Genomic DNA, 27,947 nt, shown 5'->3' on the forward strand with positions numbered 1-27,947 from the left:
CCCTCTACCCATCATATAACTAAGTACTACAGGGTAATAAGAGTCATTGATGAATCTTCCTCTAAGTAAAAGGGATACTCGTGGATAATAATGACACTATCGACATTTACGACTACTAATGATGTATTATGAATCCTACTAGGTTTCATCTGCCACCACCTGCCACCCAAATAAATACACGGACCCCAAAAAATGACTGATTTTTGCACTTAAATGGTTATAACTGCTTTTCCTTGATCTTTAGAAACTTAGTGTCTTCTAGAGAATGATTCATTTTGACTCTTTACACAATTTTGTAGAACATTGTTGCTACCGGAAACTTCGCATTTTCAAAATATACGAGAAAAACTAGTTTTAGGGGGTCGTTCATAAAATACTCCCGTATTTTGGAAATGCGGCTGAATACACACTAGGTGTCTTTGGCAAAGTTGTTTGTATTTGAATTATCTACAACTTTGCCGAAGACATCAATTTAAAGATCGTCATTTAAAAAAAATAGTTTCGCAGCGCCGCCCGTGGCAAAGTTGCGACCTAACATTTACTGTCAATATATGCGCTATAATTTTAGAAAATTTTCGTCCGAAGACACCATTCCGAAAAAATCACGTTTAAAGGTGCTACAGAATTAAGTTCACGATTTCGGCCGATCGAAATACTGTGCGCCCCATCTACAAAAACGGGCACAGACTGGAGTGTGCCAATTACAGAGGAATTACCCTGCTGAATTCGGCGTACAAAATTCTGTCGCGCATCCTGTTTAACAGACTGAGACCGCTCGAATACCAAGCTGGTTTCCTTGAAGGTTCCTTGAAACGTTCCTTCCCAAACGTTTGGGGCAACTGGAGAAGTTTCGCCCAAGACCGACGAAGATGGATCTCTACAATACGCCCAGCAATGGCGTGACGGTAGGCTGTAGCCATCAAGGTAGGTATTGCCCTTTAAAAACTTCTAATTTGTTCAATCTTCTAATTGTAATTTCGTCAAAATTGAGTTAACGTTATTGTTGAAAAATTGAGCTTCTGTTGAATTGGGATGGGAGTTTTCGACTTTCGTCTAACTTAAAGATTCCTAATAGTGTTTATCCAGTATTATTCACTAGATGCTTGTTTTACAACCCAAAATATGCCACAGTGTATTCTGTGCTTTTCACCTTTTGCGTCTTTCAATAGATGCTTATCTGTTTCACGGCGCTAGTTCAAAAGCTGGAACAAAAGTTCGACCATAGTAGAATAATCATAAATTCAAGACAAACTATAATAGTAGAATAGTCACGGTGTGCCAGAAACCGTTATTAACGCAAAAAAATGTCCAAGAATTTGGCACCTACCATTCGAAAGATATAGTATTCAAGCATCTTCTCCGTGAATTTGAAAATATTTTAACGAGGGAATCAAAAGTTATCGTGATTTGAAGGCTTTTGAGCTGTTTTGGAAGGATTTTTTACATACTTTGCAATTTTGAACACCAGTGCATCATTATTAATAATTTGTAAACTAGCCACATTCTATATCAGAGAACATATATTTGTTAGCTGCAATCAGAATTAGAACTGTTCGTCATTTCAGAAAATAGTTTTTAGGGCAATATAGAGCTAAGTAGGTAGATATACATGATTCCGGTGAATGCAACCATCACCGTTTAATTTACACTAGAAGACTATTAGGCTGGTCTATATACATTGAATACGCCTGTATATCTCGTTTCTAGATTATTTTATTACTTACAGTAGATTGCTAGAGCATAATCCCTACTTTTCCCACCTCCGAACCGTATCACAAGTTATCCCAAATTTTCTTGACATTCTCCACCACCGTAATCTGATCGGACATCTTGTGGATCATAAAGTATCCCTGAACCTGTGCCGGACTAACGTTGCGTCCTTCCTTCAATACATTTTCGGCAAATACTTTGGCATTCTTTGCTCCCTCCTCGCCGGCATAGAAGCGCATAAACATCTGCTCCAACTGGTGCCGGGTGCAATAGCCGACGTATTCCTTGACGTCCACTCGACCCGGTCGGATCAAAGCAGGATCCAGCCGCTCCAGATAGTTGGTGGTCATGAACACTATTCTCGCCTCCGTGGACGCTACTCCGTCCAGACAGTTGAGCAACCCACTGAACGTGACTCGGTTCAATCCCTCAAAAGCTGCCTTCTGCGTTTTAGAATCCTCGCGGGATATAAATGCAGCATCAATGTCCTCCAGCAGAATGATCGATTGCTGAGGCGCAACGTTCATCAGGTGGTTTAACCGGTCGTCCGTCAGACCACGCTCTGATAAGTTCAGCAGGCAAATTCCAAACTCGATTTCCCCCGCCAAAGCGGTAATAAAACTGGACTTCCCACAGCCTGGTGGACCATATAGAAGGAACCCTCTCCGGTAGGGTATGCCTCGATCCGCATACCACTGAGGATTTTGGATAAATTCTCGGCAGTCTCTTAGTATCCGATCGGAAACACCTTCGTCCAGCACGACGGACTTCAACGGCCTTCGCTTCCTCGGATGACCGAACGGACGCCACTCGGAACCCATGGCACTGTACATAATGGTTTTGCCCTCCGTGTTCTTCAGGGCCAGTTGTCTTGCTGAAACATAGGAATGGTTGTAATTCTATGGATGTCAGTGATACTTCATTTGTGACCAAATGTAAAATGACAATAAAAATGCTACGCCATTTATGGATGGTCCCTTACCTTCTTCCAATATCTTAAAGTACAAGTTCTTATCCCTGCCAAACGCGGTCAGTTGTACTGTTTCCCATGGTATTCCGGCGTGCAAATCCAGAGTGTGCTGTTCTCTGGCGCGGTCCACTTTGATCCAGGTACCTCCATAGCGCATTATGTGCGTTCCGATGGAAGGAATAAAGTCGTACTTCGTTTTAATGTGACCCGTATCGCGTTGCTGGAAGGACGTTTCCACACTGAGGTGCTGTGTGTGCTTGGCACCCTTCTGGGTAATCCACTGCAGTACCCACTGGTAAGATTTGTCCCGGCAGGGCACTTCCAGCGTTATCATGTAGTGACGACGGAAAAGAATCAACGCTCCTTGCAGTCCTTTACGTAACATCGCGGCACCGGCGCCGAGTCCAAACAGACCGAAACCGGCACCAAAGTACGGATTGTCCGATAGCGCCGAAACATAGTCGGTGATGGTCATCTTTTAAGTCACGCGGATTAATCTCGACAACTGGATATTACTGTTAGTATCGGACTGGGAGGGAGAAACCAATACAAAATTTCTGTACGTCATAGTGAGCCGAGATTCCGCTGTCACGAACTGTCACTGTGAGCCCAGATCTCAAACATTGGACTAACATGAAAAAAGCGCGTAGCTGATTAAAACACATTTTCGCATTTCTTCAAAAGTGATAAAAATCGAATAAAAATCAATTCATGCACATAATGCAAGTAATGTCACGCGAGCACCATTTAATCTGATTGAACATAAAGCATTGAAAAACGCATCGTTCTACTTTTTCCAATGAAAATTAATATTTAGTGCATAGAAAACTGTGGCCCTTTTTCCATGTTTGTCAGGAAAGATCGAAGATGTACAACAAAAGGAAACTACCGATTTTCTCGAAGCCTGCCTTGATTGTTGTTGGCATACTGGAGTTATCTTGCAGTTCAAAATAACGTTGTCTTATATTTCGTGTGTAGTATCGGTGGCTCCCTCCCAGGTATCGGACACTGGTTTTAAGGTAATTCAAGACTAACAATTCAAAAGGCCTCATCTCCAAAAAGTAAACAATGAGAAAAATGCAATCTTGTTTTGTCAAACAATAAATCAAATTTACATTATGAATTTAAGCATTTTATGTTATTTTATCGTTCAAAAAGTCGATGGATAAACTGATTTATAGCTATGAATATTCATTACTATCATTTTAGCGCAAAAATCCTGCTAAAAAACGAGTCAAAGGAAATGAGGCTTTTATTTCACCAAAAGCTGTGCAGCCCTTTTCATTTGTGCCCATAGACGCCGGCCGACGCTGATGAGGCCTGTGAGTTGACGCCTTTGTTTACTCTAAAATGTGTTGAGGCCTTCTAGTTGTGGCTTGTTTTTTCATCATCTTCAGATGTGGCCTTTTGCAAATCATTCAAAATTCATGATAAAATACGATAATTGAAGTGTAGAAGAGTGTTACGTGGTAAAGCAAGGTACATGGGATCTCTGCAGCAAGAGGAGATTCGTGCGGTCGATTAAATATGCGATTTATTCAATCATCGTCATCGATGAACATAATGGATGTGCTAAGCGAGAGTGTCGTCGAGCAATTATATGGAAATATTTGTTCAATTGAAGTAATATTTCAATTGAACGTTATGTTTCATGCAATTGTAACGAAATCGTGTTGTTATCAATAAGTCGTGAAGTACAGACATGCTGACACAGGTATTATTAGGTAGTATGATACAAAATACATCACTCCACAGGAACCCGACGGAAAATTTGATTATGTTCGCCGTTGAGACTATCCCTGTGTAAAATAATCCATGGAGCGGAGCGGCTGAAGTATTACTTGTATCTGCTTAGTAAATTTGAAACATTTTTTCGTAATTTTAGTTACAATTTTGATGTTTGTTGAAAAGGCCTCAACTCGGTTTCAAGTAAATATAGAAATGGGGCCTTTTTAGGAAAAGGCCGCATTTGCGATTAATATCCTAATTATCCGGAAACGAGATGGGGCCTTTTAGAAAAATGATATTTTTTCAACTTTCATGCATATGTTTGCATGACTATTGTATGTTACAGTAAGAATAGGCTCTTATACACTTAAACCAGCAGAAACCCGATTTTTTTTTTTTTTTTTTTCTTTGGATTGTCGTACTCGACAGACTAAGACCATTGGTTGGTCCATCTCGCCGCCGTCGTCATATTTGGACTTTCGTAGTGGTCAGTTGTACCGTTGTTGGATATTTTGTTTCCATTTAAATGTGAATCTTATTTTCTTTCAGGAATTTTACTATTTGTTTCATCTCTTCTTCACATTTTTCTGATAGTATAGTTTCGAGTGGTTTCATATACTCTAGTGATGGGTATTCAACTCTGCTCTGGTTGTACCGTGGGCAGTCGTATAGTATATGGTGTAGGTCCTCGGTTGTTTCACACCATTCGCACAGTTCGTCATCTTCCCATTTCCATTTGGCTTTTCTATCCTTGGTTAAGCAATGACCGGTTCTGATTCTGCTAATGATTTTGACTTCCTCCGAGTTCAATGTCATGTTTTTGTTCCAAATCCTCCTGCATGGCTTTTCTAGTATTTGGAAGTGCCATTTGCCCTTGTCATCGGAAAGCTTTTTGTACTTTTTAGTCCAGCTGTCCCAGACTTCGTTGTTGCTAAGGATGATTGCGTCACTCATGGTGATCCCATTGAAGAATGTTTGACGTTCTCTTGTTTTATTTACCGCTTCTTGATCCACCTTTTCGTTGCCATCTATTCCCTTGTGGCTTGGAATCCACTGGATTTGAACTGATCTTCCTTTCATGTCGTAGAACTCCTTGTAGATTTCCGCAAGCAGATAATTTTCTTCAAAGGTACTAGCGTTGAGCAGCATTTCACATGCGCTTCTCGAGTCCGTGAGAATAACCGTCTTTTTGTACCCCCTGTTTTTAGCTAGCTCCACCGCTTTTAGAATGCCTAAAAGCTCAGCGTTTGTTATGGAAAAATTATTATTTATCCCCTCGCTGATAACATGCGAATCCGTTTCGTCAAATACGGCAAAAGCCGTACCCGTGGTCGTTTTAGAGGCGTCCGTATATAGTTTATTGTGGTGTTTGTATTTTGTTTCCATTGCTTCCCTGAAGAGTGTTTGCCACACAATTGAGTTTGCAGTTTCCTTTTTCGGCTGGTCCTCAGACAGAATTGTTTTTACAATCCTGTGGAAATCTATCGTCATGAAATATCTCATTCTCATCAGAAAGGGTATCTCCCGATCGGCAGGATGAACTTGGTATAGTAGATCGATGTTCTTATCGGTTGTCTCCGTGAGATGCGACTCGTTACCTATTTCTCTGTTCAGCGTACTGTTTATGAACTTCGATAGAGGTGTTTTGTACCACGTGGCTCTAATGAGTTCTCTTTTGGTTAGCGAGTCAATCCGCTGTTCCATGGGGATTTGTCCTGATTCGGCTAGCATCACGTGCACAGGGGTACTGTTGAGGTAATTCATCGCGCTGCGTATATATGCGTTCTGAAGAACTTGAAGCTTATTCAGGTTCGTTGCTGCTGCGTTTCCAAATATGGAGGCCCCATACTCCATGCGACTTCGGATCAATGCGTTACCTATCTTCAGAAGAGTTTCCGGACTTGCTCCACTGGATCTCCTGGACAGCATTTTCATCAGTCCGAGCTTCTTCCCTGCTTTGTCTGTAACCGATTCGATATGCTTCCTGTGTGCCAGATTTCTGTCCAAAACGTAACCCAAATATGGATGTGTGTTGGCAAGTTCTATCCGTTCGCCATGTAGCCTAATTCTCACATGGTCAGTGCGTTTCCTGGTGAAAGGGATTATTGCAGATTTTTGTGGACTTACCCTCAGGTTCAGTGCTGTCAAACTGGCATGTATTTCGGCTAAGAAAGCGTTACACCGTTCACCGGCTTCCTCGACTGTGTTTGCGGTCACTATTGCCGCAAAGTCGTCGGCGAACTGCACTAGCTCAACGTCCTCCGTTGAGAGCTCGTGCAATGACGCAGTATACAGGTTGAAAAGCAAGGGGGATAGAGGACAACCTTGCGGTAGTCCTTCGGAAACCTCTATCTCAATCGTACTTCCCTCCGTCTTTAATTGCACCCGCCGACTTCGTAGGTATTGGTGGATCCAAGAGACTATTTTTTTCGGTATATTAGCATTTGCCAGTTTTCCCAGAAGTACTTCTGTTTTAACTGAGTCATATGCTTTGCTGATGTCTAGGAAAATGACGAAGACTTCCTTTTTCGCCTCTTTAGCATTATGGATGGAGTTGACCACATAATTGACACAGGTGGAAGCAGATACGTGTTTTCTGAAGCCGAACGATAATTCAGGTATCAAACGCTGTATTATCGTTATATCGTCGAGCCTGTCTTTTACTACGGCGTTTATCAGCTTTATCTCGATGTTCATCAGGGCAATGGGTCGCATATTGTTCATTTGATCCGTACCACTACTTTTCTTCGGGATTGGCCTTACCTCGGTGATTCTCCATGATTCCGGTATCTCCTCAGTCACAAATACTCTGCTAAGCATTTCGCAGATTTTCGCCTGCATTTCCGGATTTAGCTGCTTGAGTACTGCGTACGACAGACCATTTGGGCCAGGTGCTGAATGGTTTTTCCTCTTCTTCAACACTCGTAGAATCTCGTCGTCCTTTAGCGCCATTTCGTATCCTTCGAGTTCCTTGTCTGTCTTCGTTGGTACTAACCGTACTTCTTGGAATTTATTTCCAAAATATGACTCCATAAACTCCATACCCTGCTCGTGCGTGAGTTCTGCCAATCGCTTGTGTTTCCCTGTCAGCGCAGTGTCAATCCCTTTAATTAGGTTCCATAGTTGTCTGCTTGGTGTGGACTCGTCGATTTTCTCAGTCAGCTCTCTGACGTAGCCTCGTTTCGTTCTCCTAACCTCCCTCTTGAACCTTGCTCTCTCCTTTTGAAGTCGGATGAAGTTCGTCTGTGTTTTACTCCGATTGTACGATCGTAACGCTTCCCTCTTTGATTCGTACAGATTCCCAATGGTTTCCGTCCACCAGGGCTTGAGAAAGTTTACCTTTTTGTTTTTGAAGGTGTAGGATGAGTTTCGGACCGCTTCTTCCACAACTGAGACCATTTCTTCGGGACAGTAAATATACTGGGGTCTTATGCTATTCAGGTGGTCAACCAATTTGGAGTTGTTAATCCTTACGAAGGTCTTCTCGCTCTTTGGTATTTCCTCTGTAATTTCTAACTTGATGGTCATGTGAATACTACCGAATTCTTCTTCTTGTACGGTCCAGATGCATTTTCTCGCTGTACCCGCTGAGGTGAGCGTGAGGTCGATCGCAGAATCTTTTCCACCCGGAGCATTTATCATCGTAGGCGATCCATCATTCAGTAGGATTAGTTTTGACTGGTCGATAAGATTACGTAGGATTTTGCCACGGCTGCATGCACTGAATTCAGGGCTCCATGAGGGATGGTGGGCGTTGAAGTCTGCTCCAATTACTATCTCCCCGTTCAATGCATCCACCGCTTCAAAAAAGCTTGTCATATCCTCCCTACATCCGTTTGACGAACCTCTTGTTGGCGGCAGATAGGCAGATATGAAGTAAACTGGATCCATACCTTTTGTGATCTTTACCCCAATCGCCTCTAGTCGGTCAAAATTTGGTAGCACAAGTTCCTCGTATCCTAGTTCTTCTTTCACAAGGATTCCTACTCCGCCATAGCCTTCTGGACGTCTACGTGAGATGAGTTTGTATCCTTTCATATTCCAATGTTCTCCTTCTCTCAACCAAATTTCTTGGAGGATCGCTATTTGGACGTTTTTCGATGTCAAGCATGCGTACAGTTCTTCTCTAGTTTCCGTATTTCTAACACTTTGGATGTTGTGTTGTATTACGTTAGTTGTTTTATAGGCCATTGTTCAATAATGTTGTGCTATTCTGGGCGTCCGCGGGGTTTCTTATTTCTTCAATGATTTTGTCCAGTTGCATGCTGACATCAATTAATATTTGATCGGTCTCGATCTCCGTCCTTTTCTGCTGTATTCGGCGACTCAAGTTTCTCTGTACTTCTACTATCGATTCTAACCAATGGTGGCCTTGACAAAGGCGCAGTACGTCCTGCCTCAATTTTGCTAGTATTCGCTCCACCTCCGTGACCCTGTGGCAGTTTCCGCTTGCTACTGCGCTGTAGCTTTCTCTGGCGTCTCGTTGAATTGATTGGGTGTGGTTTTCTCGTGGGCTGCTTCGACTTTTTTCTGCACGTCTCGAATCCGTCATCCTGCTTCTCTTTGGGACTGCACCGGTGTATAGTGGTTGTGCTGGTGTAGAGTCCACTAGTCCCGGGAAGTTTGATTCGTCCTGTAGACCTTCAAACCGATTTTGGGTTACTGGAAACCAGCAGTTGGGCGCCAACCCCTTGTCTGGTTCGGCGCGTTTGTTGCGTATCTCGTACAGGATCTTTCTCCTTCCGTGATTCCTTTTCTCTCTCTCTGGACACGTGCTGCTGTTTGAAGCGTGATTCTGCTTGCAGTTGACACAGAACGGGGGGTTTTCGCACGACGTGTTGGCATCATGCTCCTTTCCGCATGTCCTACACTTCGGCTTTCCGGCACACTTTTTCTTTGTGTGCCCGAACTTCCAGCAGGACGAGCACTGTTTGACTGGGAAGATGTAAAGCTCCGGATGGAAGTTGGCTCCATAAATCTTGACAACCCGCGGTACTTCTGTTCCTTCGACGGAGATTTTCACGTTCCGTGTTGGTTTTAGTCCTCCCCTCTCGTCCCTTTTCAGGACTCGTTCGACTTTGGTGACTGGGAAATCCGTGATTGTTTCGCTGTTTAGCTCGTCATCGGAGATGTCCAAGGGTACGTCAGTCACGAAACATATTGTCTCCCTTTGCCCTCGTGGACTGTACAGCGTCAGGTTTTTGTCTGCTAAGTTGATTATTGCCAACTGCGTTGGATCGATTTTCCCATCCAGCTGCAGTTTGTATCGGAACATTCCTATTTTTGTTATTTCTGTGCACCTTTTGAAACCAGCCTCTGTTAGGAATTTTCCCACGGCTGCTGGGTGCGACGGGATTGGTTCGTCGTATTTGAGAGGTTCCAGATACAGTACGTCTGTCAGTTGCACGGTTGGTACAGTAGTATTTCCGGCAGTTTTGGCCTGTTCTGTTGACCTTTTTCTCGTGACCCTGCTGGTTGCAGCTTTAGCTGCAGGCTTTCCATTTTGTTGGCGCGTTTGAATTTTTTTAATCATTTTCTTTTCTTCTGTGCCAGCTTTCTCGACTTATTTGCTCACTTTTTTCTTCTTCTTGATTGATTTAACTCACATTTGAAATTTAGATTTTTCACTAATCTTCTTTCTTTTGCTAGTAGCTTTTTATTTTCTTTTTTATCACTATTCCTTTCTCTTTCGCTTTTTACTTATTTATCGCACCTTTTTCACATCAATCTTCTTAATTCTCCACTGCTCTTCTTCTTGTTCTCCCCCACGTTCACAGAAAAAAAAAGCCCCAAACGCGGCACCGGTCTCGACCGGCAGGCGAACCGATTGACGTAACGCTCGCGGCTTTTGCGCTTTTTCTACAAACGCGCGGATCGTTTTCACTGTGGTAGTTGATTTTGGCTATTTTGGTAAAACGAAAATGGCTGCCAAAGCTCAAACGCCAAACACCGCGTGCGCAACCATTTGCAATTTCGTTTTTTAGCTTTTAACCGCGAAAATCCACCGACCCGCAAACGGAATTCACCGACTTTTGTTGCGCTACCGTTCAAGGTACCGCTCGGAACAACTTTCACCCCAAAACTTTTCGAATTATCCGCGAAAAAGACCGAAAAACAATCAGCTAGCTCCGTTTCGCGACCGACCGACCGATCCCCTTCACACACTCCAGAAACCCGATTTGTTTACATTTTGGACTTGAGGCCTTTTCAATTGTTGGTCTTGAATTTTGCACCGTAAATCGCTACCAAAACAAGAACCGCCAAAAACACATGATTCGTGATAAACTACTGTCAGGAAAGGATCCAAAACAAAACTGATGGAACTAAATCGTGACCCGGTCGTTCGGCTCAGACACGAAGGCCACTCCACCTCCCCCCGCACGAACTAATCAAAAATGAACGCGAAGAATGAATGCTATCAATGAACTAGGGTATCCGTTTTAATCCTGATACTCTCATAAGCTAGGGGCAGTGGATAAACTTGTCATTCAAATCCTTGTCAATTTGTAACCGTTTGGTTACAAATAGTTGATTTTTGTTTTTATTATTTATGTTTAATGTCGGACCCTTCACGTTTTTTGTGCAACTACAGTAGACTACCACAGTAGTGATAGGGTCCAGTACCGTTTAAATGTTACAAAATCTACTTTTTCTTAACGATAAGTTTATTTTAGGTGAACTACTGTCCTTAGCCTTGGATAAGAAGGTCTGATTTATTGGATAAGAAAAAAAAAGGTTGAGGATTTGGGATGGGCCAGTGTTAACATAATTGCCACATGTCTATCTGTATCAGAGGCTTTAGGGTTCATTCACATATTTCAAAACGCTGAAAATGACTAATTTTGACACGCACCCACCCCAATTTTGTATGAGGCGTAACATCATGAGGACACCCACCCACCCCCTTTAGCGTTATGAAATTTGTGAATAAAGCTAGGTATGCTGTTCCGCTCAAGACAAGTAAAAATTTCTGCACAAGAAATGGTCAAGAAATATCCTACAGTGAGCTCCATTTGAAGTGACATTTCTCGCCTAACTTTTCAAAACGACCTATCTAACAATTCACACATTTCGAGAAAATCGAGCTTGAAGGTATTGAAAACATATTTTTAAACTGTATCAAACTGAAACATTTTTTCCCCACTGTGTTGCCTTCAGAGGAAAGCAGTGTAATAGAGTTCAACGTAAGGATGGACATTTTGACAATTTGTTAGCAAATAGCAGTGAAATCTGCAAAAACATCAGATAGGACGTTTTGACCAAAAAAATGTACATAGGATGAATTACATAGGTCGTTTTGTTCCAACAATTGTTACATTGGACATTCACTTTGGTCATTTTGTTTCAGTTATAGGTACATCGGACATTTTAGATTGTTCACAAAAAAATCTTGTTTTATAGAATTTGATATTGATTACCGTTAGAATTGAGTACCCGATCAACCGATGTTACAATTTCTTTATAGATCTTTGTCCAGCGATGACGATCGCCAACGATTCAAAACGAATTGATATCGAAATCACTGACTGGTTGACCGGGTATCCACATGCTCAATTATACAAGTTGAAGTGCACATTTTGTTGCGGTGTGATAATCGCAGACACCAGCTGTGCTTTGTTTTGATTCATTCGATACTTCGGCGTCGCTATTTCCCCTCCGTCTATAAGTCCCATGTAGCAACAGAAGGAGGGGAAACGTTGAGCTGTATATAGGACGTTTTGCTCTCTCGCTAGTTTTCTCTCATTCTTCCCTTCGTTTGGATGCCAAATTCACTCACACTTGCTCGGAATGGAAGTAGAGTTTCCTTCTGCATGGCGGGTTGTGCTGCTTTGCTGTCATCGGTGTAGAGTGAAAAGAGCACAAAAAATAACAGCAAGCGAGTGTCAGTGCAGAAGGTTCAGAAAAGCTGTTTTTGCTAGGTTCCCTGTCTGTGGCCTGAGAAAAAGTTTGTGTTGCGGAAAATGTCTCAATTTGACAAAAGGAGCAATTTTAACGCCAGCTCAACGAACGTCTTGCCAGAAGCTGTCGGTTTCGAACGGCTAGCAAACGGTTCCGTCCGGGACACTTAGCGGGAAGACCCCGAGTTAGAAACCCGGAGGTGGATCCAGCAACAAGAAGGCAGGTAAATCGCAAACGCCCAGCCAAAAGAAACTTTCCGGCGGGGACAGATTCATTCCGAACCGAGCGACAACGGATTTTGATCTGGGTCATGGTGAAGCTGTACGATGCCAAGAAAGAAACCGATGGGCGGAAGCTGGAGGAAGGACAGGAGCAGCAGAACGGAACGAATCCAAGCCCCAAGAATGCCGAGCGCATCAATATTTTGTCGGAAGTGCTGTGATCAAGGTAAGTGATATCACCAACTAGTGGATTTGGACCGGAATCTCCGGAACGGCACATGAGCTCACCCAAATGTGTCTGCTTGGTGAAAACGCCAATGTTCACGAAGAACGGTTTCCGCATCATTCCGAATACACCGGAGCGGATTCTGAACGCACCGAACGTCGTCAAAAATTACTATTTGAAAATGTCCTATGTAACTTTTTAGCATTGTTTTTATTCATTGCGTTACTTAGGACCTATGGCTGATTTTCTGATCAAAGGTCCAAAGTAACAATTGATTAAAAGCCAGGCTGATTTGTACTTTGGTTATTTCGTCAAGCTTTTAACAGATTAATTACTTGTGTATGTATCAATACGAGTGTTTCAATGTGATATTAAGTGGTTCACAACGAATGCTTTGTAATGATAATCTCGATTTGTTTACATTTGTTACTTAGGACGTTTTGAAAAGTTACGCGAGATTTCTTTTCAACTGCGTACTGCGATCAAAGAAAAATCTCGAAAACTTATTCATACAGACTCAAGTCAAAAAAGTATACAAACTTACTTTATCGATCCTACGTGTTAAGCAGGCGGAATTCTACACGTACCGCTCTGTACCAACTCAACTTTTCACTTTTGAAACGTTTAATTTCCGGATTTTCAAAACGACGAAAGTAAGATTTTTAACTTTCGCAACCTAACCACTACTTTCGCCGCCCCGCTGTATGGAGAGACAAAGTGACTTAACCACGAATCAAAACAAAACACTAATTGAGTCGATTTTACACTGGTAGAAAAACGTCGCAAGTAACTGAATGAAACGGCTTATCATTTTTTCATAAAATTCTTGTGTGAAATAATAGGAACTCCATAGTTTTTGAACGCGAGCTCACTGTATGCAAAATTTACGAAATGTAAACGTCGAAAACATGTTAAAAAGGTGATTAATTTTGAAACAGTTTTAGAAGACAGGTTGTGATTCTTCTGAATTATTTTTTTCAAAACCGTATGAAAGTTACTTACGTCGGTTTGAAAAAGTAATCGAGAAATGCTTTTCTTGAGCATTCTCGCGTAACTTTTCAAAACGACCTATCTAACAATTCACACATTTCGAGAAAATCGAGCTTGAAGGTATTGAAAACATATTTTTAAACTGTATCAAACTGAAACATTTTTTCCCCACTGTGTTGCCTTCAGAGAAAAGCAGTGTAATAGAGTTCAACGTAAGGATGGACATTTTGACAATTTGTTAGCAAATTGCGGTGAAATCTGCAAAAACATCAGATAGGACGTTTTGACCAAAAAAATGTACATTGGACAAATTACATAGGTCGTTTTGTTCCAACAATTGTTACATTGCACAGTGGTCCAGGAATCAGTTTTACGCGGAAAGATGCATTTTGAGCTTTAGAATGAAACATTAGACAACAATGTTGCTGAACAACGATCGGAAACGCGAGGCACGATGAATTTTCGTAGGCATCAAAACAGAATCTGCGAATAAACACAAACAACCGTTCGGGCGCTTCATTCGTTCGTGTTTCATTTTCGAATCGCTGTTTCTCCCGACGCTATCATCGGGTGATTTTCCATCGCTTGGTAATGTGAACGGTACGATCCACGCTGCCTGCTCTTCGCGAAGAACAGAAATATATTCATTTCGATCATCTTCATGTGGGCTTGCAACAATCACGCTAAACTTGCTCCGCTCAAAAATGAGTGCCGAGCGCACAAAATTGGCCTCTTTTCGTGCAGCACAGATTCTGTGCAAAGGGGCTGTACACAGTTTTGTGCAAACGGTGGTAAACAAAACGGAGTTAATGAATTGCGCACAGAGGACGAACGCTTGGAATGCGGAATTCGTTTCCATTTTTGTTTTGCTTCTAAAAACATTAAAAAAAACATTCCAATTTTAAAGATTTTCAGAGATTTTTTCATTTGAATAGCCGAAGCGGAAGCAAATAGGGAAAAAACTTTCGCATTTGCGACCACCTTCCGGCTTTTTGCTAGAAAACATCTCAGAAAACTCCCCATCTTACCAACGGCCAACTGTTTGCTGCCACGCGGGATATCATTGACAGTTCCCTTTCCATCGATCTTGGACAGCCGAAGGCAAAACTTCGGCAACTCACAGAATTAGTGCGACCTACTCAGAATTTTCACTCAGTCAGCCAGTTCTGCATTGGTTGCCTCATTCTGTGTAGTTTTAACACATGCGCTGCGTGGAGCTGGCTTAGCGTGAAGTGTTTGCTTGACTTTACGAGAAGAAGCAACCTTGCAATGAATCACGAGAATGAACAGCACGTGGATAAATGAATCCTACGAGGGGAAAGGCTTCGCGAACCACTTATCGGTGTGTTCATTTTGCTTCTTCGACGTTGCATCCGTTCGTTTTTTGCGATGCTCTTCGTGACGCAAAAATGAAAAATGAATTTTGGCGAATGTTGGATCGCGAAGATGCGTCGATCATTGTTCACGAAGAAGATCCATCGCAACCCTGTTAGACAAAAACGGTCTTCTACAAAGTTGTTTGTATTAGTTAAGCCCTTTGTTTGATGTTATTGAAAATTAGGGTGGACCACATTTTCATAGAAATTGTGAAAACTAACTTTCTTATTTGTAGAAATTATATTCTACATGCTTCAGCAAAGTTGTAGACCATTCAATTTCAAGCAACTTTGCCAAAAAAGTTTTTTTGTATCTCTTAAATTGACCGATTCAGAGCTTTTTTTCCTACGGTGACATAGGGTGGTCCGAACAAAACTGGTTTTCTGGCTCTAGAGTTTTCAATTCAAATTTCTCATCAAAGTAGTCTAAGAAACACTTTTAGAGCTTTGAAAAATGCGTAATTTTGTGAGTGAAGAAACTCACTATCTCCTTCCGTTTAGGAGTTATTGTTGTTTTTCTCTCAAAAACATGCCTACTTTGATTATGAATATCTCTGATTGGGGCAAACATAAAAAATATCTTTTGACGGCATTCAAAAGACAAAATAAAATTGTATATTATATCAAAAAACTACAGATGTGTTATTTTTGTAACTCAAATAAAATGCCTTGAAAAACAAAGGATTTTAAGCAGAAAAACTTTAATAACTTTTGAACTAAAATAGATATCATCAATATTTTTACATGGAAATTTGCGTTTTGTTAAGTTCTTGAAGTCGTTCATAGACCGCTTTGACGAGAAATCCGAAGTAAGAAAGATAGGGCTCTAAAACTATTTTGAAGATTTTCATAGTATGTATTTCTTTATTATTTTACATTTTGAGCATGAAAATGAAATTTTAGACAAAAATGATCTTCTACAAAATTGTTTCTAAAAATGTAAGCTAACATACTGGGCCGTATGAATAAAATGTAGTAAAGTTGAGTTTACTACAATCTCGGTAGTAAACGCTATATGTGGAACACGAGTGGAATATGTTTGTGTCATTTTCCTTTCTACACCTTTCGAACATACTACAAACAACGCGTTGCTATGAATAAAGGTAGCATTTACTACAAAGCTACTGGTAGTTAGCTTAAGAGATTGCTATTCATGCTTTGAGATTGCGAAATTGAATGGAATAATTTACTTTTGAGTAAAAATCATGGGAAAACGATATGAGTTTTGATATTTCGGAAGGTATTTTGAGTTTTGCTTAGGAGTTCTGAGGTGACGAAAACATTCGCCCCGCCAATTCTGAGATTCCGGTAAGATTACTGGCAGTAGCAATTTGTAATATCCGTGTGAACTCTGGCATTACGATAGTCATGTTATTTTCTAGGAATTTTAGGATGTCGGTAGGAATTCAGATATTTATAATGTAATTCTGAATTTTACGTGTAAATTCTGACATCTCAGATTCTCAGATTTCCTTTGAAATTCCGGAATTCCTGTAGGAACATTGAGATTCCGATAGGGATGTCGGATTTTTTATGATAATTCTGGAAGTTTAAATACCATTCTAGGAATATTGCGGAAATGTTAGAAATCTGGTAAAACTCTAGAATTGGGGTGGGAATGGGATTCCGGATATTAATCTCTTAGAATTCTGTGGGTATCTTTGAGACGGTATTTCTGTAAGAATCTATGAGATTGCGGTGGGATTCCTGCGAATTATTGTGTGAATATTTGTAATTCTGAATACAATCTTTGTAATTATTGTAAAAACCTTTAAGATTCCGTTGATCTCCAGTTCCGTTGGAATTTCAAAGCAAAGCTTTAATATAAACCTTTTGAATGTCGGTAAATATTTTATAGATTTCAATGGGATTTTTTGTGAAATCGATAAGAATTTTAATAATTTCAAAGGGAACCTTGGGTTTTTAGGAGAGATCCTCATTGAATTCTTACGACTACAAATGGAATCACTACAATTCCCATTAAAATCTCTACGTTCTAAGTTCTAGAAATTCCAAGGATACTATCAGAAACCCCACCAAAATAACGAGAATATCACAGAAACACTTAGAACTTCCGAAAATTCAACATGCTGTTAAGAAAACAGACGGGGAGCATCAAAATTCTACCTCTCTAAATTCTATTCTCAGTATTGGTGCTAGAAAATATGTAATTCCTAATTTGATAGCTGTAGTCTCAAGATCTCTTCATAGATGTTAAGCTAATATTAAAAAAAAAAAAACATCAATCGCTGGCGTTGGCGAAGACCGAAAACCACTCAGAAAATTCTTTGATGTACCATCATCATAAAATCATAGACATAAAGAGAATACCAGACTAATCGCAAAATTACACTAAAAATCTTGTCAAATTACAGCACCTTCATGATTTTGTGCAAATTGTCGCGTAATCGATTAGATTCCATACATTTCCGCCATATGCATGATTGTATTAATTTTAAGCGTCACTCTGAATAGATTGTTCTTTACGTGCAGAATCACTCTGCACCCTGAATGGAAATTTCTTAACGTGCAGCTTCAGTCACTGCTCATGTTCGAAAGTAGTAAGTACTACATGTTCGAAAAGTTTTTTATTCATACCAAAAGTGTAGTAAACTTTGTGGATTTTGTTTTTGAGTAGATACTACATGTAGTAAAGTTCAACGTTTTTTATTCATATCACCCACTGTGTCATATAAACTAGGGTGGTCCACAATATCACTCATATCATATAATCAACTTTTTCATTTGCAAAAATACTGGTATATGCTCTTAGGCAAAGTGGTAGAACTTGAAATTTTTATCAACTTTGCCAAAAAAAGTTTTTCTGTAGCTCAAAATTTGACCAATCTAGAGCATTTTTTCTTAATCATCGCAGGGTGGTCCAACAAAAATAAGTTTTTCAACTCTAGTTTTTTTAATATTATTTTCTCATCAAAGTTGTCTATGAACGACTTTTAGAACTTAACAAAACGCAAATTTTCATGCAAATTGTTGATTGTTGATATCTATTTTAGTTCAAAAGTTATTAAAGTTTTTGTGATAAAAAATATTTGACTTTCAAGATGTTTTATTAGAGTTACAAAAATAACACATCTGTAATTTTTGATATAATATACAATTTTATTTTGTCTGTTGAATGCCGTCAAAAGATATTTTTTATGTTTGCCCCAATCAGGGATATTCACAATCAAAGTAGGCATGTTTTTTGAGAGAAAAACAACAATAACTCCTAAACGGAAGGAGATAGCGAGTTTCTTCACTCACCAAATTACGCATTTTTCAAAGTTCTAAAAGTGTTTCTTAAGACTACTTTGACGAGAAATTTGAATTGAAAACTCTAAGAGCAAGAAAACCAGTTTTGTTCGGACCACCCTATGTCACCGTATGAAAAAACCTCTAAATCGGTCAATTTAAGAGATACAAAAAAAACTTTTTTGGCAAAGTTGCTTGAAATTGAATGGTCTACAACTTTGCTGAAGCATGTAGAATATAATTTCTACAATAAGAAAGTTAGTTACACAATTTCTATGAAAATGTGGTCCACCCTAATTTTCAATAAAACCAAACAAAGGGCTTAACTAATACAAACAACTTTGTAGAAGACCGTTTTTGTCTAATGTTTCATTCTAAAGCTCAAAACGCATCTTTCCGCGTAAAACTGATTCCTGGACCATTGCACCAGTGCATTGGACATTCACTTTGGTCATTGTGTTTCAGTTATAGGTACATCGGACATTTTAGATTGTTCACAAAACAATCTTGTTTTATAGAATTTGATATTGATTACCGTTAGAATTGAGTACCCGATCAACCAATGTTACAATTTCTTTATAGATCTTTGTCCAGCGATGACGATCGCCAACGATTCAAAACGAATCGATATCGAAATCACTGACTGGTTGACCGGGTATCCACATGCTCAATTATACAAGTTGAAGTGCACATTTTGTTGGGGTGTGATAATCGCAGACACCAGCTGTGTTTTGTTTTGATTCATTCGATATTTTCGGCGTCGCTATTTCCCCTCCGTCTATATGTCCCATGTAGCAACAGAAGGAGGGGAAACGTTGAGCTGTATATAGGACGTTTTGCTCTCTCGCTAGTTTTCTCTCATTCTTCCCTTCGTTTGGATGCCAGATTCACTCACACTTGCTCGGAATGGAAGTAGAGTTTCCTTCTGCATGGCGGGTTGTGCTGCTTTGCTGTCATCGGTGTAGAGTGAAAAGAGCATAAAAATTAACAGCAAGCGAGTGTCAGTGCAGAAGGTTCAGAAAAGCTGTTTTTGCAAGGTTCCCTGTCTGTGGCCTGAGAAAAAAGTTTGTGTTGCGGAAAATGTCTTTCAATTTGTTGACTGGATGAAAGTGCGTGGGGTCGCCAGCCTTTTGTCATGAGAAAACAGCCTTAGTGTTGTCTTCCAAAGGTCTTCAAAGATATTAACTAGCCCTGCTACAACAAACCATCAGGTAGATCATTCCATCCCGGTATGATTCTGCAGCCATAGGTAATCCTTGCGCTGATGGTGGCTAAATAATCATCATCATCATCATCGGAAAATGTCTTTCAATTTGACAAAAGGACATGCCCTCGGTGGCAGAGAAAAATGGATCTATCGGCAGCAATTTTAACGCCAGCTCAACGAACGTCTTGCCAGAAGCTGTCGGTTTCGAACGGCTAGCAAACGGTTCCGTCCGTGACACTTAGCGGGAAAACCCCGAGTTAGAAACCCGGAGGTGGATCCAGCAACAAGAAGGCAGGTAAATCGTAAACGCCCAGCCAAAAGAAACTTTCCGGCGGGGACAGATTCATTCCGAACCGAGCGACAACGGATTTTGATCTGGGTCATGGTGCCAAGAAAAAAAACGGATGGGCGGAAGCTGGAGGAAGGACAGGAGCAGCAGAACGGAACGAATCCAAGCCCCAAGAATGCCGAGCGCATCAATATTTTGTCGGAAGTGCTGTGATCAAGGTAAGTGATATCACCAACTAGTGGATTTGGACCGGAATCTCCGGAACGGCACATGAGCTCACCCAAATGTGTCTGCTTGGTGAAAACGCCAATGTTCACGAAGAACGGTTTCCACATCATTCCGAATACACCGGAGCAGATTCCGAACGCACCGAACGTCGTCAAAAATTACTATTTGAAAATGTCCTATGTAACTTTTTAGCATTGTTTTTATTCATTGCGTTACTTAGGACCTATGGCTGATTTTCTGATCAAAGGTCCAAAGTAACAATTGATTAAAAGCCAGGCTGATTTGTACTTTGGTTATTTCGTCAAGCTTTTAACAGATTAATTACTTGTGTATGTATCAATACGAGTGTTTCAATGTGATATTAAGTGGTTCACAACGAATGCTTTGTAATGATAATCTCGATTTGTTTACATTTGTTACTTAGGACGTTTTGAAAAGTTACGCGAGATTTCTTGCAAGAAATTTTCCACGCATCGAGAATAGGCGATTACTTTTCTGTTGAAGTGCATACTTCGCTTAAGCCCTTACAGTCAACTTTCGTTCGTTGTACTAAACCGGTAGCCCACCTAGTGAAACACTTTCACTAATCGGGCTGAGTTTTCAGCTGTCAAAATATCGAACACAATTGAAATTCAAAAGTTACTAACATTGATAAATCGAGATTTATGTCAAATAGTGACGTTTGTCTTCGTTTTAAGTGGGCTATAGCTCACCTAACGGGAGCCCAATTAAAGCGAAGCCCACCTAAAGATAGTGCAACGAACGAAATTTGACTGCACCATCAATTCTAAAAACATCAAGTCGAAATTGTAACTTCAGACGAGGTTTTGGTTGCCAATTGGTGAGCTCATTTAATGCTAGTGATAACACAAATTTGTATCGTACCAATGTTGCATTTATTAATTCGGTAAACTATGAATAGTTCGGGGGGCCCAGATAGCCGTAGCGGTAAACGCGCAGGTATTCAGCATGACCATTGCTGAGGGTCGTTGGTTCGAATCCCACTGGTCTAGGATCTTTTCGTAAAGGAAATTTTCTCGATTCCCAGGGCATAGAGTATCTGCCACACGATATACACATGCAAAAATGGTCAATCGGCAAAGAAAGCTCTCAGTTAATAACTGTGGAAGTGCTCATAAGAGCACTAATCTGAGAAGCAGGCTTTGTCCCAGTTGGGACGTAACGCCAGAAAGAAGAAGAAGATGAATAGTTCGTCACTATAACCAAAGACAAATTAAAGACCTCCATGTCCCTTGCAGTTGCCCAAAATTTAATGGCTCATAAGGTAATCTAGAATGCCGTGAAAAGTGTACTGCGATATGTCAAACTTGGGTACCTTTTGCACTACGAGGGACCAAATGCAGTACTAGAAGTGGTACCCAATCTGAGCTCGAGTGTGACGGACCTGCTATAACTGTCGGCATAAGTGCTTATTCCTATTTTATAGAGAAAGGAGATATGTTCCTACTATTTTTTTCGCAATTACCGCACTATTGTAACAGAACACTGTATTGTTTTTTATTGGTTTTATACCTTACAATTTTGGTCAAATTCAAATATTTTTGCGTTAAACAACTATTGCTTTTTTCTGTGAAGCTTGTCTGAAAGAAGTAAATAAAACAAGTTCAGAAGTTCACCCAACATGCAAGGAATGTTGGGTGAAAAATATTCAAAAAGTAAAAATATGTAGTTTTGTAGAAGTCACTTGACATTAGCTGTAACGACGAATGCAACCATGATAAATATCTTTACTTCTATAGGAGTTAAAATTATTTTGCTACTGTTGGCACGACTACCCGGTAAGTTGGGGGACAATCCATACAAAATACAAAATACGCACCACTAATTGAAATACAGTTCGTAGAATTGTTTTTGTATTAGGGGTATTCACTCAACAGCGTAAATCCCTGCGTATATCGTTATTAACTGTTTATCTCAAATGTTTCACAAAATTGCGTAAACGGCGTAGGAAATATTTCAAGCCATTGAGATTCAACCGTCAACCAATCCAAGACTGCGTCGCTCATACAAGCAATTGCCATGGAACACGATATTTACAAACAAACAACATGTTCGAAACCCAGTAAGGCAAAGCATAAAAAACAATTGGAAAACGTTGATGTGAATAGAATTTTCCAAAGATTTGTAGAGTATTTTCTACAAAATGGCTAGGGAAAAGTGGTGCAGGCAAACCTCCAATGGTTTTATTGACAAACGGCCGGCAAATGAACCATTTTATAGCGTAAAATTGTGTCTGCGCCTAAGCATTATTGGAGCTGTTCCTTTATTACGTTAGGGGTTACGGAGAGAGGGGGAATATGAGATTTCTTGCGTGCCATGCAAATAACTTTTCATTTTCATACAGAAATCCTATCATGTGGGGAGGGATTTGTGAAAAAATCAGAAATTGTCTTATATAATCAACGAACAGTCTATACATTCTTATCCAAACTGAACGCAACGCGCACCGACTCCATTATTTGTCATCGAAAGAGGTGCTCTGCAATTAAAATATTTGAGGGTAGAGGATTGCGTTGTTTTCCGATTATGAAAACTTGTATGATTGTGGCAAATTCTTTTAACGCAGTCGTACCATTTTGACGATAATACGTAAGCTGAATGAGGAGTTCTTGTACTATCAATACAATTCGACGATCTTCGTTGACGACCTGGAAAGAATTCCAGGTACCGTGAAGAAAACAACCGAAGGGTCGAAACCTTGGTTGAAGCGAATGGTATAAAAGTTCGTAATTGAAATAAACAAACTTTTGACAAGCTTGTTTTTTTTTTGGGTGACTAGATGATCAACTTCTCATTTTTATCGCCTGGAAGTCAGAAAAGGAATATTTCATTTGAAATGTTTCATCACCAATATCTCAGTTACGCTACTTAAGTGAATACCCCTATTGTACAACAGTACACGAATTGCTAATCAAGACAATACATGAACAATATATCGTATTGTATTTCCAAAATGTATGTATGAGAAAATATCTATATTTTGTATTGTTACGATACTTAACCACCCATACATTATATTGGAAAAATCTCCTATACCATACAGTGAACTGTTCAAAACAATATATTGCACTGTAATTGTATTGTCATTTTGCACTACACGCTTAGAATTTATCACAGATTTCTGTGAAATTTCACCGAATTCTCAACAGCAGATATTTCGGTGAACCGTTCGGTGATTTTTTATTTCACCGAACGATCTGTAAACCTTGAAGAAGTCCATCTGTCAAAAGTACCGAAGTGTTCGGTGATTTTATACAAATGTTCTGTGAAAGTGGTGATTACTTTTGGATGTTTCACCGAACAATTCGGTACTGTTCCACAAATTTTTCGGTGATTTAGTGGTTGTTCAATTGCATTTCACCGGACGTTTTGTTGTATGTTTACAAAGGTCCTGTGAAAATGTAAAAGGATTTCTTTCTGATTTTTCGTGATCTGCCCCTTTTTCTATAATTTCAAAGCAGCACCATCATTCGAAATAATGAATGACGCGAATGTACGCCCCATCACGATAACATGTTGGAAAATTAAAACAACTCTATTTTCTACTTTTCATTTTTATTTGAATTCAAAAAATATGAAGTTCATAATTACGGCAATACCAACCTCTTCAGACTTGTTGTGGAAATCCTAACCCTTGTCTTGACACTTACATTTTAAACTATAACACTGTTTTTGTCTGAATGAAACAAGTATTAATTCTGGAGCAGCGCTGCAGTTGTCAATATGGCCGATTACTGGTTTCACCGATTTTTGGTGAATGTGGTGAAATGCTCAAGCTTCACCGAACTATCTACACTGATTTCACAGAATTTTGTGATTCTTCCGCCTTCACAGAACATTCGGTGAGTTTTTGACAGTTCAGTTGAAAACATTGGGTTTCACAGAAAAATCCGTAAAATAATATTTCACAGTTTATAATCTGTGAAGTATTTCACCGAATTCTGCGTTTAATTCTAAGTGTGTATACTGTATTGTATTTCCAATATATTGAATGGTGCTGTTACAATACGTTATATTGTTCAGGTTTTTGGATGAGTGGTTATTGGAACACACAAAAATACCTAGTGACCCAATAACCGCTCATGAGGTCTTAGGGTTTATTCACAAATTTCATAACGCCAAAAATTGTCATTTTGCAACACCCAACCACCACCTCGTAACGCATTTTGTATTAATATTTTTCAAATTTCGTATGAGCTGTAACATCTCAAGGACACCCACCCACCCCCTTCAGCGTTATGAAATTTGTGAATGGGGCCCTTAAGTTTTCAATATTCGCGACTACGAAGCTGCTGATGTTTTCTTCGTTTTCTGTGAGAAAAACAAGGAGAGATATAGTTTTTGCTTTTTTCACGCACACGATGACAGTTCCTTACGAGGTTTTCCATAAGTGCGAGTGCTTTGTAAATCTCTTTTTGTTTCGTAGTCGCGAATAAAGAATTGTTTTATCAAATGAAAAAAATGTCAGACGACTTCATTTGAAAGTTGTAAATATTGCTGGAATACAGTAATACCTCGATATAACGTAACTCGATTTTTATTTTCGTTACGTTATATCGAAGCAAAATATTTTTTTTTCTGAATTTCGTTCATCATGTATTGTTTGGTGAGAAAATGGGTCTTACATTGATATTATTGAACTAGCAGGCATTTTCAGTTTATCTCACATATATTTTTAAAATATTTTTCCGTATGAAATTTTCTTATATTTTTCTATTTGTTTTATTTATTACTTTTACCTTTTTATTTCAGTATTTCCTAATGAAATGTATTCAGGAAAAAACTTTGGAGGAATCCTTGAACACTCGGAGAAACTATACAATAAATTCGTAAATGAGATCTTTCAGAAATCTTTAAAAATGTTAATGTTGAGCAATCCATGAACATTTCTAGCAAGCAGTTATGAAATTTCAAGAATTTTGTTATGAGGAACTCGTGGTAAAACTCTTGAAGCAAATCTTTTTGTAATTTCTGAACAGAATTTTAGAATGAATGTCCCAAGAATTCTTTGAAAATTTTTTTTTTTAGAATTCATGAAGAAATCACTAGAAAACTGTCAAAAACAAGAACTATCTTCGAGTAATTTTTCATGCGAAAGTTTCTGAACGAATACGTTGTGAATTTTCGGTAGTATTTTAGGAGAGATTTCTGGAGGATCTCCGGAGGAGGATTCTCAGTTTTTGAATCTCTGAATATATTTTTGTAATAAAAAAAATCCATAAAAAAATTCCTAGACTTATCGTCTTCAAGAATTACTTGAAGAACCCAATGAAATCATTGGAATCTTTCTTTGGAAATTCGTGTTGGAATCAATGAAAGATTTCATTTCACATAGAATCCTTGAGGAACCTAAAGTAGTATATATAATGGTTTCTGCATAAATATTTGTAAAAAGTTCTGCAGAAAATCATAATTAAATTGGTGGAGAAATGCCAAGAAAATTGTTCTTCAGGTTTTTGGACGAATACCTGTACGGTTTTTTGAATAATTTGTAGAGCATTCCAAGAATTATAACTGGATTGTTCTTTAAAAAGGCCGCTGGAAGAATTCATGAAAAAATGCTGAAATAATTTATAAATTTCTAGACTCCGGAAAAGTATAAGGTATCATATGTTAAATTGTTTGTAGAATGCATAGTTAAATCCACTTTGTATCCTGGAGAAATAACACATGAATATCTAAAGGGTCAACTTGTAGAATTTCTGGAATGTCCCTGTCGGAATTATTTTAAGAACAGGATTTAAGTTTATACATGAATTCCAGGACAGCAATTATTGTCGGAATATGTGAAAGGCATCCTCAGAATCCGTCGAGAAATTTCGATATCGATTTATGACTGTATTCAGTGATAGTAAACGCTTGAATTGCTTTGATTTAGTATATGTTGGTGTTTGAATCTTGAAAAATGTTTATAGCTGTTCATAAACCATGTTTTTGATAAAAATTGTAAAAATAAATGTGGTCAAAAAAAAGTTACGTTATATCGAGGTAAAAATTACGTTATATCGAGTTACGTTATAAAGAGGTTACGTTATATCGAGGTTACGTTATATCGAGGTATTACTGTATATACGTGCGAAAAATGTTGATTTTTGACCAGAAAACCCAATGATTACACTAGTGAGGGGACTTTAAAACGAAGAACCGTTTGGACATAATGTTTTAATGTCTCTTCTTAACTTTAAATAAAAACTAATTTCGGAAGGTTATGCAGTCTCTCATATGAGAGTAAAGCCCCGAACGCACTGACAGAATGGCTGCAAAATGTCCATGCCCTCCACAGTGGTCCGCATTATTAATATTTCACTATTTTTAGAAAAGAAAAGTGTTTTGGAACATTGAAGACTCTTTTTTGGGCATATTCACAATTTTTTGGTTCTCGTAGAACAAAATTCTAACAATATTTCTATTTTCCATACATTTTAAGCTCTACTTTTTCGAAAAACTAAAGTTTAGGCAAGAGAAATCTTCTTCAACCAATGCTTTGTCTTGAAAACGCGTTACTTTTTTTTAGCATTGGATGATATTGTTTGCGTTTCGTAATTCAAATGAATAATAAATGATTATTGTAACGTCTGTTTGTCGTTGCTTCCATCGTAATATTCTCCCAATTCTTTGCACTCCTTTCCCTTCCATGTCCGTCCCACTCGGGCTCAGATTGGGTACCACTTCTAGTACTACATTTGGTCCCTCGGTACACTCAGAAACGCGGGAAGTCACAAAATGACTAAATTTTAGTAATTTATGACTATTTTCCATCTGCCTCTCTTTTACCCTGCAGGGAATTTTATTCCTATTTGTCAATTCACCCTGGTTGAAGCATCGCTAAGCTTCAACCCAGTCGAAATGACAGTTAGTGTGAAAATTCACAGCAGAATGAATGAGAGGCAGATAGAAAATAGTCATTAATGCATAAACTTTAGTAATTTTGTGACTATAATCATTTCTCAGTGTACTGCAAAAGGTACCCAAGTTTGACAGATTGCAGTACACTTTTCACGGCATTCTAGATTACCTTATGAGCCATAACATTTTGGGCAATTGCAAGGGACATGGAGATCTTTATTTTGTCTCTGCTTCCACCACGCTCCCGTACACAACCGTTAACGCGTTGACGCTCCGTATCGAAGTTCCCGTCTTGTCTAGACTTTGTGTAAGCTGTTTCCTAAACCTTCCCATTGAAGTTTTACATGTACATTTCGGGAAAGTAATCAACATTCAGAGCATTTTAAATTTTGTATGAGAAGAGACAAACAAGTAAAAAAACTTAATGCTTGCTGAGAACGTTTTTCCATAAGGGTTTATTCACAAATTTCATAACGCCGAAATTGGTCATTTTTGACACCCACCCACCTCCTTGTACGACATTTTGTATGAATATTTTTACAATTTTGTGTGAGCTGTAACATTTCAATAACACCCACCCACCCCCTTCAGCGTTATGAAATTTGTGAATGGGCCCTAATTTCAGTTCATTGAACTTTTATTTCTATAACATGCTCGTTTGGCACGCTTGGCAACTTCGGCTCACTGATGGCACAGTTGTGCCGAATGAAGTGCGTAGAGTGATCTTCTCCTTGATTCTGTCATCATAATCACTCTTGGCAGCCTTACATCTTACAGCGACTGTAAAGGCAAAGACAGAGTCTATGAATGGAGAGTTGCGCGAAGAGGCTTCTTCGAATGGTTGTTCTTCTTTGTCTTCGAAAATAGCCCCTATCTGTTTTGCTGGTCTGCTCGATAGGTAGACGGTTTGACAGTTCGATAGGTAGATTTGGTTTCACTCTTCGCGCAACTCTCCATTCATAGACTCTGGGCAAAGACAAATTA

The 27,947-nt window shown here is 39.3% G+C and overlaps 1 protein-coding gene across 1 annotated transcript; it reads right to left on the reverse strand.

The window, feature by feature from the left end:
* Positions 1-1,695: 1,695 nt before the first annotated feature.
* On the reverse strand, positions 1,696-10,756 carry LOC5574412 (mitochondrial chaperone BCS1). Its single transcript, XM_021851068.1, has 4 exons — positions 10,636-10,756; positions 3,688-3,705; positions 2,693-3,210; positions 1,696-2,584 (listed from the first exon to the last, which is right to left on the reverse strand). The coding sequence occupies exons 3-4, from the start codon at positions 3,153-3,155 to the stop codon at positions 1,773-1,775; spliced, it is 1,275 nt and encodes a 424-aa protein (XP_021706760.1). The 5' UTR covers positions 3,156-3,210; positions 3,688-3,705; positions 10,636-10,756; the 3' UTR covers positions 1,696-1,772.
* Positions 10,757-27,947: the final 17,191 nt, after the last annotated feature.

The sequence above is a fragment of the Aedes aegypti genome, chromosome 3 (assembly GCF_002204515.2).
Source record: "Aedes aegypti strain LVP_AGWG chromosome 3, AaegL5.0 Primary Assembly, whole genome shotgun sequence".
Lineage (NCBI taxonomy): Eukaryota > Metazoa > Arthropoda > Insecta > Diptera > Culicidae > Aedes > Aedes aegypti.